Raw genomic sequence first — 26,162 nt, 5'->3', positions numbered from 1 at the left:
TTTTGTGCCATTTTGTTTTTAATTATTTTTTTTAGTTTTTTTTTTTCCCAAAACAACATGTATTGTGTTCTGATTGTGAAAGTAACATATGCTCATTATAGGAAATTTGGACATAGAGGATGTCTGAGGAAACACTGTTAACATTTTGGTGTTTCCTGCCAGCCTCTTCTCAAATCCAGACGTGTTTTGTAGAACTAGATTTAAGTGAGTAACGTTCTGGGTGCTGCTTTTTGCGCTTAGGATTGTAGGGTGCGCATGTCCTCACTGCAGTCTGAAACGTGCTCCTCAGAGGGCAGAGGACCCTGTTGTGTCTGCGTGGTTGCTGAGCCGAGACTCGGCCTGCTCTCCTCGGCTTTCGGTGTTGTGAGCCGAATTCCCAGGACGGTGTTGTGGTTCCTCTTCAGGTTGCTGCCTGTTTCCGGGTTAGGTCCCTGGAGTGGAGGGTCACCTGGGTCAAGTGGTGGCATTTTTGAGGCCCTGACCCTCGCGTGATTCTTGGGCTAGCTGTTGAAGGATGACCTCACCAGCATGGGTCTGGAGAGTAGTGCTGGCTCCAGATCTTCCTGAACACAGGGCCTGGCCTGCAGTGCCCCAGTGTCCCTGAGGCCACTGCCCCCGACTCCATCGGCCTCAGCTTTCGGGTCCAGAAACTCTCCCTTTGGCGCCTTCTTGTGCCCTCCCCCGCCTCCCTCAGAACCCCGCTTCCTGAACCCTCTCTGCCCCTCTTCCCTGCAGGGTGACTCCTACAGGCTGCTGGTGTGCTCGTCATGGCCTTCCGGAGCCTTCCGTGACCCCATTCCGTGGTGGAGTTTGTGCGCATCATGGAATGTTAGCATTTTAAAGTGACTTGAGACCAACGTTGGCTTGCCAACTCTCTGTTTTTTCCACACTGACAGTCGCCAGGTTTTTAATTTTGCCAAGTAAGAACATAAAAAAAATAGTACACTATCATCCATTATTGCTGTTATTTTACTTAAAAAAAGACATTTCCGGACTCCACAAATAGGCGGGATCTGATCTCAGGAGAGAGGACGGTCCTTCCAATTGAATAAATTTAGCTTCATGGAAACCTCCCAGCGCTGCCCTGTTTTCTCATCTTGTGTGAGACAGGTGTGGGTTTGTCATTCCTGCCAGCTGCCAGGAGACACCCGCCTGGCTGCCTGTGGGCTGCCCACTTGGCCTGGGTGGTGCTCCTCTCCCTGGGGACGAGGCGTGTGGTGGTGAGGGGGTGCCTGCCTGACTCACGGGTGTGGCCCTAGGTGCTGCTGGAGCTGCTGCTCGGAAATAGAAGCTGCATGAATGAACTGTCATTCCAGGAGCCCTGGGGTGCAAGGCCCTGCTCCTTAGTGTCAGGAACTGCGCCATGAGGCAGTCCCAGCTCCGAGTTCACGGGGCCTTGGGGCCCTGCACGTGTCAGTGATGGTGGGTCCAAGGCCTGGGGCTGGCCGAACCCATGCGGGCTCCAGTGACTCTGCGCTTGCGGCATGCAGGGCAGCTCCTTCCCACTGAGAAAGGGGCCCCTGTGCAGGGCTTGCTGGCTGAGAGCCCCAGCCCCGATGCTCTGGGTGGTCCCAGCTCCTCCGAGTGGGTGTTGGGGCTCACGTGCAAGGGTCCTGGATACACTGTCTGCCTCTCACAGCACACTTGAGTCGCCAGGGATGGTCAGACCCCATGGGAGCTGGAGGCGTGGAGGGAGGGAGGCGCCCAAGGCTCGCCGGAGCCAGGCTGCAGCTCCATCCAGGCTGAGGTCTGTGCTGGCCCAGGCCTCGTGGACCCTGCTTCCGGTGTGTTCCTGCATTGGTGGGGACCCCTCCTGCTGCCTTTTCCTCCAGTGGGTATCTCCATTACCATGGAAATAGCAGTATCAGAGCTGAGAGTGGCCCTTCCTGGCACCCCAAAGGGTAATAACCAAGCAGGAGGCGGCTCACTGGGGTTCTGACTGGCCGTCATCTCCCGTGTCCGCTCTCCCACATGCGTGTCCTCAGGTGTCATGTCTCGCGCCCCCCCCGCTCTCCCACACGTCCTCAGACATCATGTCTAGCATCCCCCTCCGCCTCCCGCACGCGTGTCCTCAGATGTCATCTCCTGTATCCCCCTGCCCTCCCACGTGTGTCCTCAGCATGGCCCTCGCCCTGCCGCAGCCCCGTGAGGCCCTTCCTCTCCCCACTCCAGTCTGCCCTTTCCTGTCTCACTGTGTCTCAGCCCCAATGCCCGGGAGCTGTCTGCTACCCAATGGGCATGAGCCCTTTCAGGCAGCTGTGTGGTCCTGGGTCTTGGCACAGGTTTGGGGCCCAGAGGGGGTTTTGTGGAGCAAGCACACTGTGCCTTTCGTAGCACCTCCGGGGGCTGAGGTGCAGTTGGGGGCCACAGGTGAGCTTGCCTCTCCAGCCTTATCTGCTGCTGGAGCCAGGGCCAGAGTTTGAGGAGGGCGTCGATGTAGGGCTGCACCGGTAAGGAAGGCTGAGCAGAAGCTGCCATGCAGGTGGGTGGAGGACCAGGGGAGTTCATGCTCTGAGGCTAACCCTGGGGGGGCTTCAGGGAGGAGGTGCTGGTGTTGCCGAGCTCAGAGGGTAGCCCTTGGCAGGACCACCCAGGGGCTGGGCACTCCTGGGTGGAGAAGGGCCCGGGCTGCAGCCTGGGGCGGGGGTGGGTCCTTGCAAGGCCACTGGCAGGTTTGAATGTTGCCCCACCAGGGTGGCCACCCTGGACAAGCTCTCCCCTCCCTGATTCTTAACCTCCCATTGGGACTGAGGGCTCTGGCCATACGCAGGCACGAGGAGGGCCTGGCACAGGGCCTGGGTGCTGCGGGCATCTGGGGAATGGTGGCCGGGGCACTGGAGGCTGCAGTGGCTGGGTTCCCTGAACTAGGACCAGTGCCCCTTGAGGGGTAGAAAGCAGAAATGGGTGGGCGGCCCTGTCCCTGGGTGCATGGGGGCGCACGCCAGCCTCCCACCTCTCACTTCTCCACCTCCCTCAGAGGCTGCTCCTCAGCGCCCCCCCAGGAATACCTCCACTCCTGGACCCTGCTCCCCTGATCACAGACAGCCTCGGAGGCCTGTTTGAGTACATGCTAGGAGGCCCACGAAGCAGCCGTCCCGCCGTGTGGTACAGCCTGCCTCTCCTCCTCCAGGTGTCCGCTCACCTCATCCTGTTGTCATGAAGAGCAACACGTGTGCAAGTCGTGGTGGCCCTGAGTGGGACTGAGGTGACACGTGACCGCTGGGGGTCTGCCAGCCCGCCTCCCAGTGTGCGGGGCTGGGGTCTGGGACAGGCTCCTGCCTCCCGGGAGCCTCGCCTTCCTTCCTTCACAGATTTGCGTATCAGCATCGGCCTGGAGGGGCTGGGGTGCTGGGATCAGGCTAACCCGGCACTGGCAGTCAGGCTGGCGGCTCTCTGAGGTGCTTGTGGTGACAGCCCCGCGCTGTGCGGGCAGCAGCAGGCCCAGAGCCAGGCCACAGGGTGGTGAGCACGGCGACTTAGGCGTTCTGTGTATTGCCTGTGACCTGGGACCTCATCGGATTCCCTTCTTAGTTCCGGTGGCCTTTTTTGTAGAATCCTTAGGGTTTTCTGCACAGACGAACGTGTCTTCTGTGACACAGCAGTTTTACTTTGTTTTCGGTCTTCGTGCTTCTTATCTCTTTCTCCCCATCACGGCATTATAAACGTGTGATTTCACGGAATGTTGTAAACCGGTCAATGGCTGGGAGAGTCCGAGGGTGTGCGTGCCTGCCGTGGCCCCCGTGGCTGTGGCCGTCTCCCTCTGCACGTACACGGGTGGGTTTCTTTTACAGCTGCTTTATCAGGCTGGACAAGCTCCTTTTTTTCCCTAGTTTTCTTAGGGTGTTTATAATTAATGAGTGTTGAATTTTGTCAAATGCTTTTTCTGCATAACTTATTGAGTTGATTTTCTCCTTTTAAAACTTTTTCTGTTAATATGAAATTATATCAGCGGACTTGTGGATGTTGGCCAAGTGTGCCTTCCTTGGGTGAGCTCCAGTTGGTCATGACACACCGTCCCTTTTGTGTGTTGCTGGATTCCACTTTCACCCTTTCTGTTAAGAATTTTTGCTACTCTGTCTGCAGGTGGCGTGCAGTGTCCTTTCCTTTAGACTCTGTGCTTAGGTTTTGGTGTCGGGACAAGGCTGGCCTCGTGGAGGGTCTGTGTTCCCTCCTCTCTGTTCTGGAGACTTTGTATGGTATCCGTCTTCTTTAAATATTTGATAGTGAAGCCAGCTGTACCTGGTATTTGTGAGAATATTTTTAAGAACAAATTTAATTCTTTTAATAGATAGAACTATTTAGGTTTTCTATTTCTTCTTGAGTCAGTTTTTTTTTTTTTAAAGATTTTATTTTTTTCCTTTTTCTCCCCAAAGGCCCCCGGTACATAGTTGTATATTCTTTGTTGTGGGTCCTTCTAGTTGTGGCATGTGGGACGCCGCCTCAGCGTGGTTTGATGAGCAGTGCCATGTCTGCGCCCAGGATTCGAACCAACGAAACCCTGGGCTGCCTGCAGCAGAGCGCACGAACTTAGCCACTCGGCCACGGGGCCAGCCCCAAGTCAGTTTTGATAATTCGTGTCTTTCCAGAAATTTTTCTATTTCATCGTAGTTGTCACATTTATTGACTTAATCTGATCCATGATGTTTCCATATCTGCCTTTTCGTGTTGGGTCTGGAGCCACGTCCTTCTTTTATTCTTGATATTGGTAATTTGTGGGTTTTGCCTCGCCTTGTCTAGATCTGTGTGGTTTTTGGATCCTTTCAGGGAATCCTTTTGCTTTCATTGACTGTTTCGGTGCCTGGCCTGTCTCACGGTTTGTTAATCACTGAACTTACTACCCTCTCTCTGTTGTCTGTGTCCTTCAGTTCCTGAGTGTTTAGTTCGCTGGCTTCTTAGGTAGACCTTTAGGACACGGGTTTTCTTCCTTCCTCTTTTCTGACCTGAGAGTCTGAAGCTGTCCTCTCCTTGGAGCACTGCTCCAGCTGCGCCCACGGCATGTTTCCTGGTATCCTCCTCATCCTCTGGTTTGCTCTTGCGTAGGTGGAAGGGGTGATCTGGAGCAGTCGCCTCGTCAGAGCAGTGGGGAAAGGCTGTGTACCAGTCAGCTTCTGTGATGGGCAGCAGGGAGGTGGCCGTCTCCAGTGCTCCTGTGGCCCTGGCCACCTCACCCTGACGGCTGGTTCTCCTCCATTTTCCTGCCATCATGTTGTGGGTGTGTGGTTGGCATCCTCTTGTTTGCAGAGTGCCTTGGCAGAGTGGTGCCAGGTGGTTAAGGAGGCCTCGTTCACTGTGACCCTGCTGCGCTGTTCCCCAGGGTCACAGAGAGGGCTCTGACACGTCACGGGACAGGCAGCAGGCTGATGGTTGTCTCGGGACACCAGAGGCTCCGCGGAGCCGTGACACAAGAACGAGAGTGCTGTGTGGCTCCTTCTTGCCACGTGGAGTCCGGAGTGGAGAGGGCACTGGGAGCAGAGGCCAGTGTGGGCAGTGGTGTGCCTAGCCCCTCCCAGGGGAGGTGGCCTCAGGCATGTGCTGGGTCCAGTTGCCATCACTCCGTCTGCATCCTGACCATCCAGGCGGCTGCTTCCAGCTGTCGGAAGCCCTGGGCGTGGCTGTCTGTACCCATCTGTAGCTACCGAGGACAGTGGGGCAAAGGCACTGAGTGGGGATGTGTCAGGCATGTTCGAGGACAGCGGGGAGGCCGTGTGACGGAGTGGAGTGAGCCTGGGCCACCGTTGGGAGGTGAGGTGGGAGATGCAGAAGGGGCCGATTGGGAGGCCTGGAGCGCCCTTGGACGGACTCTGGCTTTGAGCAGAGGGACCCGTGGAGTCATTGGAGAGCCTGGGGTTTGCAGTGTCATGCTCTGGCCTTTCCTTTAACCGGCTTGCTCCAGCTGTGGGGCACCTTCAGGTGATGCAGCCTCAAGTGGGGGGCGGCGAGGAGGCCTGGTCACCGCCCTGGTGAGAGGTGGGGGGTGAGCGGGAGCTGGGGGTCAGAGTCACACCAGCTTTGGATTAGCTTCCCAATGTCACAGCGGTTGTCTGCTGACGGGATGTGCCAGTGGGCTGGCCTGAAGAAGGAGAGGACAAAGATGGACGCCCTGGGCTTTTGGCTCGAGGGCTGGATGGACTGATGGCGTTGCTGTGAGCTGAGCTGGGGAGGGCGAGGAGTCGGCTTGGGCACAGGAGTTTGAGATGCCCGCTGGCGTCCAGGTGGAGACGTCAGGCTGTTGGACAGACCATTCTGGAGTTCAGGCCTAGGGGGTATGTGACTGGGGGCTGGTGGCACACAGGGGGATTTAGCACACAAGGCTGGGTGAGACCACCGAAGAGGTGAGCGAGAGGGCGGTTGGCGGTGCAGGGTCTGAGCTCCGGCTCGGGCAGGTGGTCAGAGAGGCGAGGGCAGCAAGGCCTCTTGAGCAGATGGCTCTGAGCTGGGGGCACCGGGAGGGCAGACTGCAAGCCACAGGAGGGAGGGAGGCGTGGGAGCCACGGGGAGAGGGAGGGAGGTGCGGGGGGCCACGAGGGGGAGGTATGGGGGCCACAGGCGGGAAGGAGGTGTGGGGGCCATAGGGAGAGGGAGGGAGGTGTGGGGGCCACAGGAGGGAGGGAGGTGCGGGGGCCATGGGGAGAGGGAGGGAGGTGCAGGGGGCCATGGGGAGAGGGAGGGAGGTGCAGGGGGCCATGGGGGGAGCTATGGGGACCACAGGTGGGAAGGACATGTAGGGGCCACAGGCGGGAAGGAGGTGCGGGGGCCATGGGGAGAGGGAGGGAGGTGCAGGGGGCCATGGGGAGAGGGAGGGAGGTGCAGGGGGCCATGGGGGGAGCTATGGGGACCACAGGTGGGAAGGACATGTAGGGGCCACAGGCGGGAAGGAGGTGCGGGGGCCATGGGGAGAGGGAGGGAGGTGCAGGGGGCCACGGGGGGAGCTATGGGGACCACAGGTGGGAAGGAGGTGTGGGGGCCACAGGTGGGAAGGAGGTGCGGGGGCCATAGGGAGAGGGAGGGAGGTGCGGGGGCCACGGGGGGAGGTGTAGGGACCATGGGGGGAGGTGTGAGGGTCATTGGGGGGAGGTGGGGGACCACAGGGGGGCGTGGGGGCCATGAGGGGAGGTGTGGAGGCCACAAGAAGGAAGGGGGTGCGGGGGCCACAGGAGGGAAGGGAGTGCGGGGCCCATGGGGGGAGATGTGGGGGTCATAGGGGGGAGGTGCGGGGGCTATTGGGGGGAGGTGAAGGAGCCATGTGGGGGAGGCATAGGGGCCATGGGGCAGGGAAGTGCAGGGGGCCACGGTGGGAAGTGTGGGGGCCATGGGGGAGGAGGTGCGGGGACCACAGGGGAGGTACAGCAAAGGGAACAGAGGACTCAGTGGCATCAGCAACTGTGTAGCTAATCCTGAGGGGACATACCATAAGCCTCCACGGTTTTCCAGTGGTCTCTTGGCCACCTCCGAGAAAAAGGTCGCTTTCACACACCACCATCTTCAGCCCACACCCTCTCGGCTGGTGTAGGGTCTCCATTCTGTCTCACTCCCATCCCCCTTCCTGCATGGGTGACTGTCCCGCCGCCCCCCCATATGCCACATGCTGTGTGGCCGAGGGGCCAGTGTCAGGGACCTGGGGCCCGCCTCTGTCTGCTGGGGCACCCACCTGTCACATGGCGCCCAGCTCTTGGGATCTTGCCATGTGCTCATCCCGGCTGGCACAGGCCCCCCTGCCCACCACTGCTGTAAGGGGGCCTGTAGGGATAGAGGAGGGGCCATCGGGCTGCAGCTTGAGGGGTCTGGATGCTTCTCTGGTGTCTGCTGAGCCCAAAGCCAGGCTGGTGCCCTTCCCTCGCCCCCCTCGGTGTGTGCACCCGCAGGAGGCCCGAGGCAGGGTTTGCCCAGGTGTCACTGAGTCCAGAGAGGCAGTCCTCAACCCCAGGCAGGCGAGGGGCTCGTCTTTTCAGTTCCTTCTGGGTCACACTCAGAGCCATAAACTGAGGGGCTGGGGGAGACTGGGCCCGGCCTCCCATGTTGCTGGGTCTGGAGGCGGGAGCCTCGTCAGGGCCCGCAGGGGCCTGCCAGGGGCCTAGGTTCCCCAGCCGTGGTTCCAGGGCCATGTCTGCAGCCACCCTGATCCCCCAGGTTCCCTTGAGTGACCTCTGGGGCCTTTGCACAGGGTGCCCTGCCTGGGTCTCCTTGGGGTGTGGCCCGGCTGCTGCCCTCACATGGCTCATGTGCGTGTGGGGTGAGGGTCCTGGCTTTGGCTGACTCCCCAGAGCTCACCGTGTCCTTCTCTCTCTTTCCTTACCCCTCTCGCTCACTGTGCTGCCCCGTGTGCTTGTGTCTGTCTGTCCCTCTCCGGCCCCTCTTGTCTCCCGCCTCTTTTGCTCTCTGCCTCTTTCCTTCCTGTTGGCCCTTCTCCCGCTCTTTCTCCATGTGTCCCCTCCCCTCTCTGTGCTGTCCCCCCTTTCTGCTTCTCCCTGCCTCTCTGTGACCTTGCCCTCCATCCTGGGGCCCTGCTCGCTGTCCTCTCTCCTCCCCCCTCGGCCCTCCTCCACTTGCACCCTGTCCCACTTCAGGCACTCGGCGCAGCAGGAGACCAACAGCACAGTGGCCGCCAGCACCAGCGCCGTGAAGCAGATGACGGAGCTCCTGCGGGGCTGCTCCCGGGTACGCTTCCTGGAGATAGGAGGGTGGGGTGGGGACATGTGGGAGGGGTGTGGGGGAGATGGATGTGCAGTGACGCTCAGGCTGGCCTACAACTCGGCCTTCACGGCCGCACGGTCAGAACTCGACGTGTTGAGTCGTTCATGCAGCAGCTGTTGCTTGGGCACCCACCATTTGCCAGGGGCGGTGTGGGTGTTGGGGGTCCCTGCCCTCCTGGCCGGGCTCCTCTGAATGGAGATTGATGACACGCCCTTCCCCGTCACCCACCCAGCCACCTCCTTGTCCCTTGTGCCACCTCCTTGTGCCCTCCCTGTCACTGCAGTCGCCTCCTCACCAACCCCGTCCTCATCAGACCACAGAGGTTATCACCACGGTCATGGCTGCCACCATACCTGGCGCCACAGCCCCCTTCACAGCCCTGATCCTCCCCCCCTGCCCCCACACCCAGTCCTCTCCCCCACCACCCTGCCCCTCTCCCACCACCGAGTCCCTCCCCTATCACCCCAGCTCCTCCCCCGTTGCTGCTGTCGCCGCCTCCATTGGCCTCTCACATCCCTTCCCTTGCCCCAGTCTTTATCTGCACTCTACCCGATTCCGCAAAGATTAGAGGACACTTGTCACAAAATATTAAATACCGTTAAAACTGCAAACGTAGAGAGGAGTTTCCTTCCATAAGTAAAGTTGTATTTGTTACCTGTTCATTCACGTGTTGCCCATGGCTACTTTCCAGCTGCCAGGGCAGAGCTGAGTAGTTGCGACAGCGACTTTCTGGCCTGCAGATCCCAAAATACTGAAGTCAGCTCCTTACAGAGGAAAGCTCTGACCCCGGGTGTGTCAGATGCACTGATGTGGTGCGGCCCCAGCAGGAGGCTGGCCGCCAGTGAACAGGCGTGGAGCGCTAACACTGCTCAGCCTGGGCTGGCCGCTGAGACATGCTGGGCGCGGGGCCAGAGGCGGAAGAGTGTGCGTGTGGGTCTGTCTATAGGAGATGCCCGAGCTGCAGGGCTGCGGGCTCAGAGCTGAAGGCGGCTTGGGCTGGAGTCGGAGCTGGGGTTGCCGCCAGAAGGACGCGGGGAGATGTTGGGGATGATGGACTTGTTCCCAAACCAGGTGGTGGTGATGGTTATACAACTGAAGCTATTCAACTATACAGTCAAAATGGATGAATTTTACTTAAAGTATAAATGATACTTTAATGAAAAATGTAGATCTAGGTCCAAAAGTTGAGTTACACTTTGGTCAAAAATATACACTGAAAGGGGCTGGCCTGGTGGCGCAGTGGTTAGGTTAGCATGTTCCGCTTTGGTGGCCCAGGGTTCAGATCCCAGGTGCGGACGTGGCACCGCTTGGCAAGCCATGCTGTGGTAGGTGTCCCACACATAAAGTAGAAGAAGATGGGCACAGATGTTAGCTCAGGGCCAGTCTTCCTCAGCAAAAAGAGGAGGATTGGCGGCAGATGTTAGCTCTGGCCTAATCTTCCTCAGCAAAAAAAATACACTGAAAGAAATGTCATAGAAACGGCAGTCAGTTTTCTGCAGACCAGGGGGCACAGAGCATGCCTGTCTTAGCTCAGGACAGAAGCCGCGGAGCTGTGCTCTGAGTGCCTGGCGCCGCTCTGCTCACGATTTAATGATCGTGGTGTGGGTTGTTGTTCAGGATGAGAGTCGGGCGCCTGGCCTGGACTCGGGTGAAAGTCAGTGCCTGTGGCTCTTCACGTGAGCAGCCTCGCCCCACAGGGCCCGGTGTCTGCAGCGGGCTGTCGTGTTGGTCTTCAGGCGAGGCCTCTGCGCCTGTAGCTCTGTTCTCTGTTCCTTTGCCCATGCCTGCCTTCATCCAGTCGCTCCTTTACCCCTTCATCCTGAGTTAGACGACGTGCCGTGCTGGCTCTCAGGCTGTGGTGACTGGCGATCCTGAGAGGTGTCTGTGTGGAGCGAGGCAGTCAGTTCACGTGGGCTGTTTTCCCAGGAAGTTGATGCCTCGTTCAGTCCGGTTCAGTGCACGCTGATTCTGGGCCCACTCTGTCTTCGACTTTGTGGGGTATGGACACTTAGATAAGATGCTGCCCTTTAAGTTGTGGAACGAGGTCGAGGCCGTAATAGCCCCCCCGCCCCCCTGGCATCAGAGGTCTACCCCAGGCCAGGCGCTGCGTGGAATCTTTGCTTCACTGTCTCCCTTAGTCTTCCTGGCACCGCAGTCGGCGTTCCTGCCTCCTTTTCACAGGGAAGGAAGCTGAGGTTTGGACAGGGTCCTGCCCAAACCACCCAGCCAGGCAGGAACTCCAGCTGCGTGTGAACTCTGGGCCTTCTGGGTTCAGAGCCCAAGTTCTCACCTCTGTGTATGCCATGAGGGCCAGGAAGTCAGAGGTTGAGCTCCTTGGGCATTCAGAGGGATCACTTTCAGCCTAATATATCCTTCCTTCTTTCCGTCCACCCTCCAGCCCTGTCTGTGCATCCACTACTTACCCACCCATCTACCCACCTATCCCACCCATCTAAGAACTCAAAAAACGTTTGTTGAACACCTGTGCTGTGCCAGATGCTGGCAGAAGGATACAAATGAGGTCCCCCTTTGAGGGTGTCACGGTCCTGTGGGAGGACAGCTTGGCCGGGCAGGGCTGGCCTTGCTCACTGCTCTCGAGGAAGAAGGGCTGTGCTGGTGCCGGGGGGCTGAGGGACTGGAGCGCTGGGGAGGGTTTGCTCAAAAGTGCTGAAGAGCTCCCCGGGCTCTTAGCTCTGTCCTGGGGCACATACGTGGGGCCGACTGCAGAAGCCTGACCCGGGTGCTGAGATGGGCTCTACGGAGCTGCAGCCACATGGAATCATCAGGTCCAGAGACCATCGAGTGCCTGTGAAACGTGTGCCTTGGAAAGCGGGTCTCACTGAAATGTGGCTAGCCTGCTGGCGCAGCCGTGGCCCGTTCTCATCTGTGGGCTTGCATGGTGGTGTGTGGTGGCAGTGGAGGAGTGGGCACCATGCCCAGGGGCCAAGTTCACACTGGAACTACACAGAACCCCCCCAGGAGGGTGGCCTTAGCCTGTGACTTGAGAATGGCCAGGGCCCTCCTGGGAGATGATGGGAGGTGCTGGGCGCAGGAGGGAGCATGAGCTTTTGTCTGTATCCTGGTCCAAGGGCCCTGGGCACCCGTGTGGCTTCATCTGTGCCAGTGCCGCATACGAGAGATGAGGGGTTGGGACCCCTAATGGCCTGGTGGTGTTCACGCTAGATGAGAGCGGCAGTGCCAGGTCCCAGCCCTTGTTTGTTTGTTCCCTCTTTTGACAGTATGTCTTGAGCATCAGCTCTGTGCTAGGCATCATTCTGGGCCCTGGGGTACAGCGGCAAACAAGACAGTCGAGGTCTCGTTCCAGGGAGGATGGGGGCCCTGCAGAGGGGAGGGAGGGTGCGAGGGCTGAGATTTTGGTGGCAGGAGGGATGGTCTGATGGCTGCGGTTCTGACACTGGTGATGAGATGCAGTCCTGCATGTGATGAGGTGCGTGGGCTCTGGGATCAGAGGCCTGGCCTCAGGGTCTGGACCCACCACCTGTGTGGCCTTGAACAGGCCACTTAGAACTTGAGACCAAGGTCTCCTGAGCTGTCAGATGGGGATCACAACTCTTCTCACTAAGTGGGCTGTTATGGGGACCACAACTCTTCTCACTAAGTGGGCTGTTATGGGGACCACACAGGCATGTCGTGTTAGAGCTGTGCCTGGCTCAGTGGTCAGGGTTGAAGACATGTGAGATTGGGCGGTGATGGTGTCCGCAGACGCTGCCTGTGTCTGTGGAGCCTGTGCTGGCTTTTGAAGGGGTGAGGTGATGGCACTGGGTTGATGAAGGACATGGGGATGAGCCCAGTTCTAACTGCTGAGGAGGCAATGACAGCAGTGAGGGTCATGGTGGACGGAGAGGGGAGCCTGGGGAAGGTGCTGCCAGGAGGAACAGACAGTGCTAAGGGTGTCAGGAACTGAAACATGTAGAGATGGAGGGGGCTTGGGCGCAGGACAAAGCCCCAGCCGCCTGTCTCAGCCACTCTCTCTCTGCAGCAGGAGCGTCTTCAGCTGGACCGCCTGAGAACTCAGCTCTCAGATGCCATTCAGCGCTATGGAGTGGTGCAAAAGGTGAGCTGCCCTCACGGGAGGGTGCTGGCCACCTGGGGTGGGCCTCGGTCTCTTGAGCACCCACTCTGGCTATCTTGTCCATGGGTTGGCCTGGTCCTGTCCTCCAGAGCAGAGGAAGGGCTGGCCTTGTGGACGTTTGACAGTCACCAGAATCCTGCTGGCACAGCCTTGGGGTGTGGGCAGTGAAGGGTGTTTACCTTTTGGTGCTGCCTATGAGGCATCCTCACGGCAGCTCCTTGGAGATGGGAAGAACAGGTGTCACCATTCTGCCAGGCGAGGAGACTGAAGCCCCTAGAGTTTATGTGCATGGAAGGAGGCTACCCAGCAGAGGGTCGGCAGAGCCTGGCCAAGCCCCCTGCTGTCCCGAGTCCTGGGGCAGCTGCGTTCTCTCTGGGAGCTGCGTTCTCTCTTGGAGCTGAAGGCTTTGCTGTCACCTGCTGTCCCACGTTCCTTATTTAGTTTACCTGACTGTTCTCCTCTCCTCCTTCCCTTTTCTCTTCTTCCTGTCTCCTCCTCTTGTACTTTTTCCAACAGAAAATTGCAGAGAAGTCCAGAGCACTGCTTCCCACAGCGCAGAGGGGTGGCAAACAGGTGAGTGCTGAGTATTTGCTGTAGTCGCTGGGCGTTGAGGGGCAATGCAGAGGCCAGGGCCCTTGGTGCTCCAGGGAAAAGCAGGAGGACCTGAGGACAGGGGCCCCTGATAAATAACCTTTGAAAAATAGGCGTTTCAGTCTTAGGTCTCTGGCCTGGGCTCGACACAGGGTAAGCTCCCAAATAATGATTGCTGACGGTTCCTCTTGCTGTGCAGGACTAACTGGTGTCAGACCAACCCTCCTGTGAGTAGAAACTGATAGAAAACCCAGAAAAGAGGATAATTGGAGTCCTAGATGAACAGGAGGGAGAGAGAATGGACAGAAACAATATCTGAAGGGGAAATGGTTGAGAATTTTCCAAAACTGTCCAAGTACTTGAAGCCACCGACTGAAGAAGCTCTGTGACAAGTAGGAGAAATTCATCCTGTTTCTTAAAGACCACCCTTAGTCGCATTGTAATAAAATGTTGAAAACAAAGACGAAGTAACTTTTTCACATCAGATTAAAGCCTGGGAAAAGTCACGTGATTTTAAAGGAGTACAGGACTGACAGCAGACTCCGTAAAGGAGACAGTGGAAGTCAGAAGGCAGTGGAAAGACGTCCTCAAAGGAAATGACTACGACACTGGGCTCTGCATCTAGGGAGGCATTTTTGTGAAATGAAAACATTTTTAGAGAAACGAAACTAAGAGAATTTGTCATCAAGAGAACTCTCTAAAGTAGAAAAAGGAAAATGATCTCAGATGGAGGCACAATAATGGAGGAAGGAATGAGGAGCACTGAGAACAGTAAAATGTGGATGCACCTAAATTCGTGTTGACTGTTGAATAATAATAATAATGACTTGTGGGGTTCGAGATATGCAGCAAATGCAAATACCTGGACAGCATACGCAGAGCACACAAGGGATTTAAATGGTGTTAAAGTGTTGTAATGCCCTTGTGTCACCAGAGAAATGACAGAAATACTAAAGGTAGACTAATAAGCCAACGAGGCATGTTGTACTAGGTGGGTAATACCAAAAGGACAACACAGGAGTATACACTGTAAAATAAGTTAATAGAGAGGAACATACGAAGTAATAAAACAAAAACTTGGTTAATTTAAAAGAAAGCAAAATAAAAGTAAAATCAACAAAAAACAGTTGGGAAAAATAGGAAACAAATTATAAGATGGTAGATTTATAACATTTATAGTTATAGTAAAATAGACTGACCCCTCCAATTAAAAGGCCCAGATTATCAGACAAAAGGGAAAAACTATCTAGTGTTTACAAGAGGCACACGTTAAAGATAAATCCAGAAAAATGTTGAAAGTAAAAGGATGGGAAAAAAATATACTGTGAAACTACTAACCAAAAGAAAACTGGTCAGCTGTATTAATATTAGAATCAGTAGATTTCACGTGGAGAAGGTATTGCTGGGGATAAAGAGGTGTTTCATAAGGATAAAATGTTAATTCGAATGGAAGATACAATTCTAAATTTGTATGTACCCAATAATATAACCTCAAAATATGTAAAGCAAAACTGACAGTAATAAAAGGAAAAATAGTAAATCCACAATCATAGTTGGAGATTTTGACACCTCTCTCTAAATGACTGATAAAATAAACTGAAAAAAATTTAGTAAGGATATAAAAGATTTAACCAATGCTTTTAATCAATACACTTTGAACTAATGGCTATTCATGACACCATAACCAACCACAAAATATATATTTCTGTCAAATGCACATAATGCTTCTGCTGGACTATAAGGTAGGTCTCAACAGACTCCAGAGGATTGGCATAATGCTGCATGTGTTCTCTAACCAGAGTGCAATGAAACTAGAATTTGACAACGAAAACAAAATTGCCAGGGGTTGAGAATGTAAAGAATACAATTTGATGAAATAACCCATTGAATCCAAGAAGAAATCACAGTGGAAATTAGAAATAATCTTGAACTGAACAAAAATGAAAATGTAGCAAATGAAAACTTGTGGGATGCAGCTAAAGCAGTGCTTAGAGGGAAATTTATAGCTTTAAACACATTTATTAGAGGAATGTGAAAATCAGTCATCTAGTTCTTGATCTCAAGAAGCTAGAAAACAACAACAACAAATTAAATCCAAAGAAAATATACAGGAAAAAGCATAAATCAATGAAATGTAAAACACATTCACAGTAGACAAATTCAATAAAGCCAAAAGTTGGTTCTTTAGAAGGATTAATAAAATTGTGGAACCCTTACAACATTAATCAAGATACAGAGAGAAAAAACAAATTACTAGTATTAGGAATGAAAGTGGCTATATCATTACAGATCCTACTAATTAGAAAAAAAGTAATATGAAGATATTATACATAACTTTATGCCAATAAATTTGATAACTTAGATGAAGTATAAATTTTTTAGACAAAGGTAACTTACCAAGATGTATAGAAAACCTAGAAAGCCCGATATTTATTAAAGAAATGAAATCCCTAATTAAAAAGATCCCACCAAGAAAACTGCAGATCTAGATGGCTTTACTGATAAATTCTTCCCAATATTTGAGGAATAAATAATACCAGTTCACACAGACTCTTACAGAGAATATAAAGAAACGGATGACATCCCACCTCACTTGATGAGGCCTGAAATCGCTTGATTCCAGATTCTTAGAGGACATCACACGGAGGAATATGACATTCTCTCTTGGGCATACAAGCAAAAATCCTAGCCAAATATTATTAATAATAATGAGCTACATCTGGCAATATATAAAAAAAGGTAATACATCATTATAAAGTAGGCTTTATTCTAGAGATCCAAGGTTGGTTTACATTCAGAAATAATTGGTGTAATTCACCATGTTAATAGAATAAGTAAGAAAATCTACATGATCGTTTCAGTAGGTACAGAAGAGTGTTTGGTGAAATTCAGCACCCACCCAGGGGGCTCAAAACTCTCAGCAAACTAGCAATAGATAGGAGGGCCCTTGATCTGAGAGGGGTCTTCGAAAGTCCTACTGTTAGCGCCCCTCTTACTGTCTTTTCTCCTGAGAGTGAGGGCGAGACATGGAGTCTGGTGCTAGTCCTTCTGTTCCTCATTGTGCCAGAGGGCTTATTTGGTGCAGTAAGGCAAGAAGAAGAAAGAAGAGGAAGAGACTGCCTCGCAGACAGCATGGTTGTGTGACTAGAGAATGTGGGTGAATGTGCAGATAATGTAGCATTAATGCTAAGTGGCTGTGACAGGATGACTGGCATCAGGTCGGTGTACAAGGAAACATCGTCTGTGCTGTCGGAAGACGATTTGGAAATGAAATGTGGAGAGTGGTACCGTTTGTAACAGCATCAAAACTAGGAAGAAGCGTCTATTTGGGAAAACATTAAACATTAGGAGAAATTACAGAAGATCTGAATAACGGAGGGGTATACCATGTTTATAGGGTGGAAAACTCAACACTTAGAGATGTCAGTCTCGCCGAGTGGACCTGCAGACGCAGTGCAATCCAGACACAGACCCCAGCCGGCTTTGAGCGTGTGTGGGAATGGTTAAGCTGAGTCCAAAATGTATATGGAAATCTAAAAGGCCCAAAATAGCGAAGACAGTTTTAAAGAACAAAACTGGAGGATTTACACTCCCAGGCAGCGGAACGCAGTATGAGACTGGAGGAGTTGAAGGTGTGGTATTTGTTGGAGGCTCGATGAGCAGACCATTGGGAGCAGAATCGGATCTAGATGCGGACCCGCATGCACGTGCTCACCGGGTTTGTGCAAGGTGTCCTCGTGCAGTGGGAATGGAAGGCTTGTTCTGGGCTCCATACTGGATCAGCTGGATATTTGAGTGGAGCGAATGGCAAGTACCAGTCCAACCCCCTGCCCCTCCAACCCCCTGCCCCCTGCATCTCAGGACCGGGGTCACTGATGCACCTGTGGTTTCCTCATCGAGAGAGACCGCAAGATCAGCTTCCACAGTGGGCGTGGTCCCCCGTGGCCAGCAGGTCCCTCCTGGTGGCTGACACAGGGCCCCTGACCTGCTCACACCCCGCTTGTACCGCAGCAGAGGGACCTGGTCCCTTCCCTGCAGGGGACAGATAAAGCAGTGGGTTGGCCAGGTGCTGGACGACGCACATGCTGTAGCAGAACAAAGGAGGGTGCCCTGGGTCTGAAGAGGGCCAGACGTTCCCCCACAAGGCGGAGAGGCCAGCACAGCTGTGAGGGCTCCTGCTCCTGGTGAGGAAGTGCTCCAGGCCCACGGCCCATGCTTGTGTGGCTGAGGGGGCCGGAAGACTGCATGCTCAAGACTGCCATTCCCAGCAGATCTGTTACCCCAACTCGCCCCATGTACAAAAACACCCCAGCTGGATCACAGACCTAAATCCCAAAGATAAGGCAATGACGCTTCTAGAAGACGCCATAGGAGGCTATCTTCACATCTTTATGCTAAGCAACTGTTTCTTATGCAGACAAAAAAGTACTAACTATAAAGAAAAAGACTGATAAACTTGCCTTTGTTAGAATCAGTACACCCTTAAGAGAGTGAAGAGGCAACTCTCAGAGTGAGAGAAGGTATTTGCACAATGTCTGGAAAGGACTTACATCCATAATATATAAAGATCTCTTACAAATCAATAAGGGAAAGGCAGACAGCTCAATTCAAAGACATCAAAGGGCAAAAGGCTTAGGCAGGCACATCGCAAGAGGGGACGTCCTGATGGCTCGGGAGCTGTGAGCATGTGCTCAGCGTGAGCCACTGGAAGGCAGAGTGAGCCCACAGTGCTCTCTTACTGCACACCGCCTCATGCCCACCAAAATAACTAAAAAGAACAAATCCACAGTCTGTGCCGCCAAGGCCGACTCAGCACAGATTTCTTCCAGCGCCCTGTGTGCTCCAGCTGCAGCGGCAGAGGTGTGCGTCACCATCAAGGCCAGCAGGCAGTTCCCTAGTGGCATTTCCCCACCAGGCACAGGCCCGGAGCTGCCCCTGGCCTCTGGGCCCAGTTCCTTTATTTAATTTGGGGGCCGGGGGAAAGATTACTGCAGTCATGCTGGTTCTGGCGTTCTGGGCTTGACAAGCCTCAAGAAACTTCGTCAGCCAACAGATAGTCATTTGCTAATTGGAGAAATCAGTGACCGGCCTTGGGTTACTTAACAGAGGCTGTCTTTCCCAAGCCTGTGCCTGCTTGCGTCCTGACCATGCCCTCCCCCCAGGGTCATTTTCCTGTGCCGATCCCAGGGCCTGAGAACCCTTGGGTCCCAGGGCGGGCCACACTGAAGACTGCTGTGCATCCTCCCTGAATGCTGTCGGGGTGCCACCTCTTCCCACGGGAAAGCCCTCGCGGCCCGGCTCTCCAGCAGTCACGCTGCATTGTGGGTCTCCTCACTGTGCGTCAGAACGGGACCCAAACCCCTGGCCTTGCAGGGAGGAGAAAGCCGCCTTTGTTGGCCCCTCTGGAGCTGGAAAAGCATCACACGGCCGTCCCCTCCGCTGGCCCTAGCGCCTTGCCAGCAAAGCCCTAATCCCGGCCTTGGAGCTAAAGACCCAAATTGGGCCTTTGTGAGGGGAATAAAGGGGAGCTTTCTGGTCCTCTCAGGAGAAGGGCTGTGGCGGGATCAGGGCGTCTAAGCCATCCTTCCTCCGTGTCTCTGTCATGAGCCGCTCAGGGCAGGTGGCCTGGTGCCTGTGGAGGGGAGAGCATGCAGGGGTGGCAGGCTGGCTCTCAGCCTTTGGGGAGCTTCAGCTGGAACCCCAAACTCCAGGGCGGTGACACGTCACATCCTGCGGCACTTCCTCTGGCTGGCACATCTGGTTCCTTGTGTCTGGTCGGTAGTGGTTACTGCGTGGGTGTGCCATCGGTTTTCCAGGCCCTTCTCCTATGGTAGGGACTTGAAGTTCCAAATGGGTGGGAGCGAGCGTGCTGGTGTTTCCGTCCCTGGAGCACAGGCCAGGGCACCCCGGGCGCTCTTACCACGCGGCACGATTCCATTGACAGGGAAGCTGTTAGGAGCCTGTGCGGGGCGGCCCAGGCCGACGGCATCAGAGTGGGGGCAGGTCTCTGGAGCAGGACTGAGTGCCCCGTCCTGGAGCAGGCCGCTATTGGGAGGTGGTGGACATACTGGGCGCATGCCCTCGGCGTCCCCCGGCCAGGCAGGTGTCCCACGGCCCAAAACTCACTTGCAGACAGCACGGTTCTTCCTGTTCCCCGTCTGGGGTCTCACCTCTGTGTGCACCTCCTGATGCTGGTGAGGTTGGCTGGGGCCTCACCCCTGCATCTCGTTGGGACATGTCAGCCCATTTTATGAAGTGAAGCCTGGCTTGGAGAAGTTACGGAACCTGCCGGATCACACACTGTCAGCAATGGAGTTAGCTTTTCCCATCCCCTTGCCGCCGTTGGCTGAGGGCGTGTGCGGTTAGCTGGAGAACAAGACACTGTCCCTTCTGGTGGGAGTGAGGCGTGCGCAGGCAGCTCCCGGCTGGGAGACAGGACGGTCAGAGTGTGGTGATGTGTGCTAAGTGTGCATCCTGGGCCTCGGGGTGTGGTCACTGTTCCCATCCTACAGACAGTACGCTGAGCCCCTGAGAATGTGTGCAACTCGCCCAGGCCTCCCTGCGGTGCCGGGGCTGGGCCAGGACCTGTGGTGACTCCACTCCGCAGAAGCTTGGTGGGGGCGGGGTCTGGCTCAGGGCCAGCCCCTCCCGCTCCCGCCCGCCCGCCTGGCACTGCTGGCTTCCTCCCGCCCACGCCGGGAAGGGGAGGTGATAATTGCCGCCTTGGACGAGCAGCGCTTGGCAACAGAGTTTTTAGATCTTTTCTCTTACATTCATCTATCCACGTGTTCATGTATTTAAAGGCCTGTGCGGGCGCCCGGAGGAGAGGTCGCCTGTGTTAATGTGTCACGTAGGAAGGACATCGGCTTCGGAAGGAGAGCCGGGTTAGCCTGCGCTTCTCTGTGCAGCCAGACAGTCGCCCTCTTTAACCGAAAATGAGGGAGCCCGCCTTGCACAGCGGTGAGCGGAATGAGAGAGAGCGCCTGGTCCCACGCCTGGTCTGCCTGGCAGCCCCAGGGGCGGCAGTGGTGGTGGCTGTCCATACTGTTGGTCCCGTTACCACCAGGTCCTCCCACAGGGCCCCACCTGGACATGCCCCTTTCCTCCGTGCAGTCGCACACGCGGCTGTCACAGCATCACACACCCACCCTTGCTGGCTTTTGTCACAAATGTGCTGAAATTCTGACCTGTGCGATTGGTTGTTTCTGTTCCTTGCCGAGTGCAGGGCAGCGCATCCATGTGGAGCTCTTGCTGTCCATCTGCTCTGTCCCCGGCCTGCGCGGGCGTACCGTCATGGCCTCTGAAAGTGTTCAGGAGGGATGGGAGACCTTTCCCTGGGCTCCCCCTGCCACCGTGGCCCGGCCCGCAGGAGTGGGGCCTGTGGCAGGACGAACACAGTCCTGTAACTGCCACCTGCAGAGCCCTGCTCACTGGGTCTGCAGGCCCAACCAGCCCAGTGGCCCCTGAAACCCCAGAGTCCCACACGGCACCTCTGCTGGCGTCAGCCTGGCCAGCGCTCTGCCACGAGACCACCCTGAGCTCACAGTGGGTATGAAGGTGGGCTTCCTTTCAGGCAAACCTCAGGGTCCCATGATGAAAGGACAGCAGAAAACAGGAGCCTCTGCAGCTCCTCCCAGAATGGTTGCCGTGGAGAGCCCAGACACGCACAGCAGCAGACAGAGGGCTGCACACCATATCCTGGGCTGCATTTCAGCCCTGTCCCCGTGGCCCGTGCTCACAGTGGGGGCTCAGCCAGAGTTCTGGACTTGAGTTGGGTGAGTTGGGGTGGCGGCTGTACCTCGCCGTCTGTCCGTGTGCCTGGCACTGACTTGGGAGGATCCCCCAGCCCCTGCCTCCAGGACGATGCTATCTCTGGGCCGGAAGGAGGGCGTTATGGTGAGCACCCTGGACTGAACGAGGGCGCCCACCCTGGGCACAGGGGAGAAGTGAGGAGGTGCCCCATGCGCTCAGGGCATGGAATTGGCCAGGGAGGAAGCTGTTCGAGCCGCGGGCTTCTGGTGGCCCCTTCCCCACCCCCGGGCTCAGGCGGCACTGTCCTCTCTCCAGGTTTCTGCCCTGGCGCTCCTCTTTGCTAGAGTTGGAGCCAGATCCCCAGCTTCAGGTCCTGGCTCTTCCAGCCTCGGTGTCCGCATCTATAATATTGACGCGTGGCTCCTCCTTGCAGGGCTGTCGGGAGCATCAGTGACAGCTGGCTGGAAGGAGTGTGACACACGGGAGACAAGGAACACTGGCTGCCAGGCCCTCCTCCTGTGACTCTGTCTGTCCTCTCTGCCTTTTCTTGTTGCCCTTTTGATTTCACACAAACACACATGTGCATACTTTTGCACATACACACATTCACATAGCCATGACATTCACACACAAACACAACATTCACATACACACTCGCGCACATACACCCAATGTGAAGATAAGCCACTTGGACTGCGGGGAGGGTGGGGAGCCGGGAGCGCTGTTTCTGGCTTCCTATTGGGGGAGGGGCTGTGGGGTGCAGATCAGTAGTTTTCGTTCTTGCACATTCTCAGTTAAATTACGAATGTACATGTGGAGCCGTGGCTCTGGCGTAGGTCCTGTTCCTGCTCCTCCCCTCCCTCACCTCTCTGGGCGCCTGGAGTCGGGGCAGGCAGCCCCGAACCCCCACTCAGGATCTGACACTTGAGGGGAGGATGTCAGCTCACTTGTACCCAGATTGTCCCATCGGAGAGCAAATTGAGTTCATTGAAGGGGAAAGCCACCATTTTAGTGAATTTCAAAATTTGGTAAATTAATCAGTAAAGAGTAAAACAACGTGGGGCCGGCCCAGTGGTGTAGCGGTTAAGTTTGCGCGCTCTGCTTCGGTGGCCCGGGGTTCACTGGTTCAGATCCCGGGTGTGGACTTAGCACCGCTTATCAAACTGTGCTGTGGCGGCATCCCACCTATAAAATGGAGGAAGATGGGCACAGATGTTAGCTCAAGGCCAATCTTCCTCAGCAAAAAGAGGAGGATTGGCAGTGGGTGTTAGCTCAGAGCCAATCTTTCTGAAAAAAACAAAACAAAACAAAAAAAGAATGAAACAACTTGAAAAAGTCCCTCGGGCTTGGTCAGGGATCCCTGGTGTGAGTGAGGGGGGTCATGTGAGGAATACCGTCCCTGGGGGTATCTGTGCCCGCTGTGTGTCGTGTCCATACCTCATGTCCACAGCCCCTGCCTGGCAGCCACACCTCTGGCCTATGACTGGGACATAGGCTGAAGGGCAGGGGCCCAGTGGCTGCCTCTTCCTGCTCCCTGCCCACCATTTGCCCCAGCCCCCAGCACCCCATGGCCCTGCAGGGACTACCCCCCAGCGACAGGGCAGAGGCTCCAGGCCCACGGCCCCATCTGGGCTGCAGGGTCTAGGCTGCCACCTCTTCTTCCCTGCCTGAGAGCTGGACCCTGGGGGCTCGCAGATTCCCCAAGGCTCTGGGCACCTGGGAGCTGAGGCCCAGCCTTGAGGTGGAACCGGGAGGAGGACGTGGCCTGGGCCTGGTGGCAGTGAGGTGCGCTGGTGGTCACAGCTCTGTGTCTGTCATCAGCAGAGTCCCCGGGCCCCTTTTGCCGAGCTGGCTGACGATGAGAAGATCTTTAACGGGGGTGACAGCGTGTGGCAGGGCCAGGAGCAGACCCTGCTTCCTGAGATCACCGAGGAGGACCTGGAGGCCATCCGGCTGCGTGAGGAGGCCATCCTGCAGATCGAGGTGAGGACCTGGCGTGTGCGTGTGCACGTGTGCGTGTGTGCGAGTGAGCTTGCAGGTAACTCTGAGTGCTGGAAGTGCATTTACAATGCGGCAGTGGGGTGGTTTGGCAGGGACACGCTGGCTCTGTGGGTGGTGGTGGTCTGGGCCCCTGTGCGTGGTGGGGTCTGAGTCCCTGAGTGTGTGTAGCTGTGGGCACTGGGGTCCAAGCCCCCACCTGTCGCCATGGCGCGCCCCCTCCTCCCTCTGTGTCTCCATGTCTCCAGGAGGAGGAGGAGCAGCTGCTCTCCCAGGGTCTGCCAGTCCTGAGCTCCCAGGGACCAGATTTCCGGAATGAAGGTTCCCTACAGGCAGCTTCGTGTAGATAAATAGTGACTTGGGCAAGCTGGTAAACTGAGTCACTACTTAGGACCTGTTGCTCTGTCTACAACAAGTAGATCTTACGTCCTAGAAGGAGGTGGATGACCCATGGCAGGCAGGGTTCGGCCCCTGTATTTCTGGGGCCCCTCCTGCTTTGGCCTGGTGGAGGGGGGCTTGTTTCTCAGGCCCTCAGTCAGTGCCCCCACCCTGCCCACGCCCCACGTTCACTGCTCAGAGAAGAAGGCGCTGTTCCAGGCGGCCGTGGCAGGAGGCGGCGCAGAGCTGCTAGTGGAAGATGGGCCTCCCTCTTGCTGAGACCATCCAAATGGACCAAACACACACAGACACTCACACACACACACACACACACTTTTATCCCTCTCTGTGGCAGCAAAACCTGCTTTTCCCAGAGAAGCTGAGGAACAGATCCAGGAGCTGTCACCCCTGGTGACTCGGGGTACTGGGAGGCCCAAGAGGTGGGGGGACTGCTTCTTCCTTTAGCTCAAGAACTGAAAGCCTCTTAGGAAGAGCCCCCAGCAGCCCCTGGGGCACACCGTGGGCCGCTGGACCGCCTGTGCGTGGTGGGATGAAGGGGGCCGAGGAGGGGGCTGCTCTCGATTGATTTAGCGTTGTCCTGGCATCCAGGGAGTGGAAGAGCAGGTGCCTCCTTGGGCCCCATGCGTGAGGATGTGTGCAGGGAGAGGGCTGTCCCCAGGAAAGGCTGGGGGCTCCTGCATGGGCGGGGGGCTCACCCTGACAGCAGCGCTGCAGGGTAGGCCGTGGGGTTCCTAGGTGGCATCGCGGTTGGGGCTGGCCGGGGCCTTGGACAGCCTCCTGGTGGCTGACGGGCTGAGGGGGCAGACGGGCAGTCAGCAGCCCCGGGGTGGGGTTCCGAGGAGGGGAGCTTGGGCCCCATGTGAGCGGGTTTCTCAGCCATCAGGCAGCCAGGCCCTGGCTGGCTCTGGTTCTCTGGGTGGTGAATACAGGCAGGGGGCGGGCTTTATGAGGGCAGGGGGCCCCACGGGGAGGCCCCTGCAGCGCTTCAGCTGAGATGAGGGGCTGGGCCCAGTGGGGGAGGGCGCGGGGCTCTGGGCCCACTTAGGACCATGTTAACGTGAGGCTGGCCTGAGTCTGTCAGTCTTGTCTGTGGCCCTAAGAGCCAAGCTGGGAGTGAGTCAGGGACTGTGGCAGTGGCCAGCCTCGCCTCATAGCCTCGCTCTCCTCGTCTGCAGCACAGCAGCTGGAGAGCGGTGACATGGACGTCAGGGGCAGAGGTTTGGAAGGCAGCGAGCGCCACAGCTCCCTGCCTCCCTCCCTCCTTCTCTCCCTGTGGTCTTTGGAAATGGGAAAAATAAACACAAATTGTCACTAGCCTTTAGAAAGCCCTCCTCCAGCACATCTTAAACGTATGTAGTGAGGTGGGGGGGCTGAAGGCCACAGAGGCCCGGCTGGGGTTCGAAGGGCAGGCAGGTGTCCCCAGGCCCCTCCAGGATGACCTAGAGGCCAACTGCTCAGGGCTCTGGGGAGTTGTCTGTGCAGAGCCACATCGGCCTGCAGGGGTCGGGCCGTGGGGCCTGGCGAGTGTTTTGGGGCCGGGGCTGTGGGAACAGCCTCGGGAAGACGTGACGGTTCACGCCTTGGCTGGTTGCAGACTTTCCATGTGGAACTGAGCCGGCTCCTGACCACCCCCCGCTGTGTCCCCCAACTCCATCCTCTCACCAGCCCCCTACCCTTCCCCCGACTCTGTCCCCTACTCCATCCCCCCACATCTCCGGGGCTTCTGGATTTGCACAGTTGTGTGCATTCACAAAGTCACGGAGGTGACACTTTGGGTCCAGTAACACTGTTTGGGGCTCTGGTCTGCTGTCAAGGACTTACTCTTATTGGGTGGGTGGTGGGGAGTGTGGATAGACGGGAAAACTGAGGCCCAGAAAATGGAATAAAGTCACAGTAGCGGGTTAACATCAATCACATCTGATTCCTTCCTGCTTCATGGCCTCCGGCAGGCATTTATAGGGTGAACGCTGGGTCCCATGTAGGACTGGCGCTGAGGGTGCAGCTGGCACTGAGGGAGGTGTTGGCTCCACTTGCTGTCCCTTTCCCTCTCGCTCCCCCTCCCCAAGTCGTCCTGTGGGAGAAGACAGAGTGCCAGGTGAGAAGGCCACGTCCTGGCTTTAGGCCCAAGGCTCCCCTAACTAGCCGGTGACCTTGAACTCACCACTTGCCTTGGTGGTTTCATCTGTGAAATGGGCGGCTCAAGGGATGGTCTCTTTCTCCAAGCCCCTGCCATCTCAGACCACCCGTGTGTCATGGCAGAGTGCGGCGGGCCCTCTGGGGGCTGTCAGGGGAGCTCATGGGCGCTTTGGCTGGCTAGCAAGGGACCAGGTGGTGAATGGGTAGGAGACTGGAGAGCAGGCGCGCCAGGCCTCCGTCAGGGGTTCTGGGCCCTTCCTCAGCTCAGGGGGCCCACTGGGACCTGGCCTGTTGGCTTCTGAGTGAGGGTGTCCTGCCCCCAGGGGATCTGTAAAGACCTCCACCCGACCTTCCTGGGCAGCCAGCCCTCTGTCAGCACAGTGTCCTTCGAGACCCTTTGGGTGCTCCCCATATGTAGGCACAACATCCTGTGTCCCTTCCCTGTCCCGGACCCCCCTGAGACGGCCCCACATCTCTCCTCCCCACCTCTGCCCCCTGGCTC

General features: G+C 56.3%; 1 protein-coding gene across 50 annotated transcripts in view; it reads left to right on the top strand.

Moving 5' to 3' along the window:
* TSNARE1 (t-SNARE domain containing 1) overlaps positions 1-26,162 on the top strand; it is a 171,645-nt gene that overhangs the window by 67,824 nt on the left and 77,659 nt on the right. For 29 of the 50 annotated variants that reach the window (XM_070631151.1, XM_070631166.1, XM_008535981.2 and 26 more), the window contains 4 exons: positions 8,565-8,655; positions 12,692-12,766; positions 13,301-13,357; positions 22,949-23,110. In XM_070631151.1, coding sequence (XP_070487252.1) covers positions 8,565-8,655; positions 12,692-12,766; positions 13,301-13,357; positions 22,949-23,110 — 385 coding nt within the window. The remainder of the gene's footprint in view (positions 1-8,564; positions 8,656-12,691; positions 12,767-13,300; positions 13,358-22,948; positions 23,111-26,162) is intronic. The other 21 variants (XM_070631169.1, XM_070631165.1, XM_070631172.1 and 18 more) reach the window with 3 other exon arrangements.

Source organism: Equus przewalskii, chromosome 8, assembly GCF_037783145.1.
Source record: "Equus przewalskii isolate Varuska chromosome 8, EquPr2, whole genome shotgun sequence".
Taxonomy (NCBI): domain Eukaryota; kingdom Metazoa; phylum Chordata; class Mammalia; order Perissodactyla; family Equidae; genus Equus; species Equus przewalskii.
The sequence above is the reverse complement of the archived record's forward strand: the minus strand, read 5'-3'. Positions and strand labels throughout refer to the sequence as shown.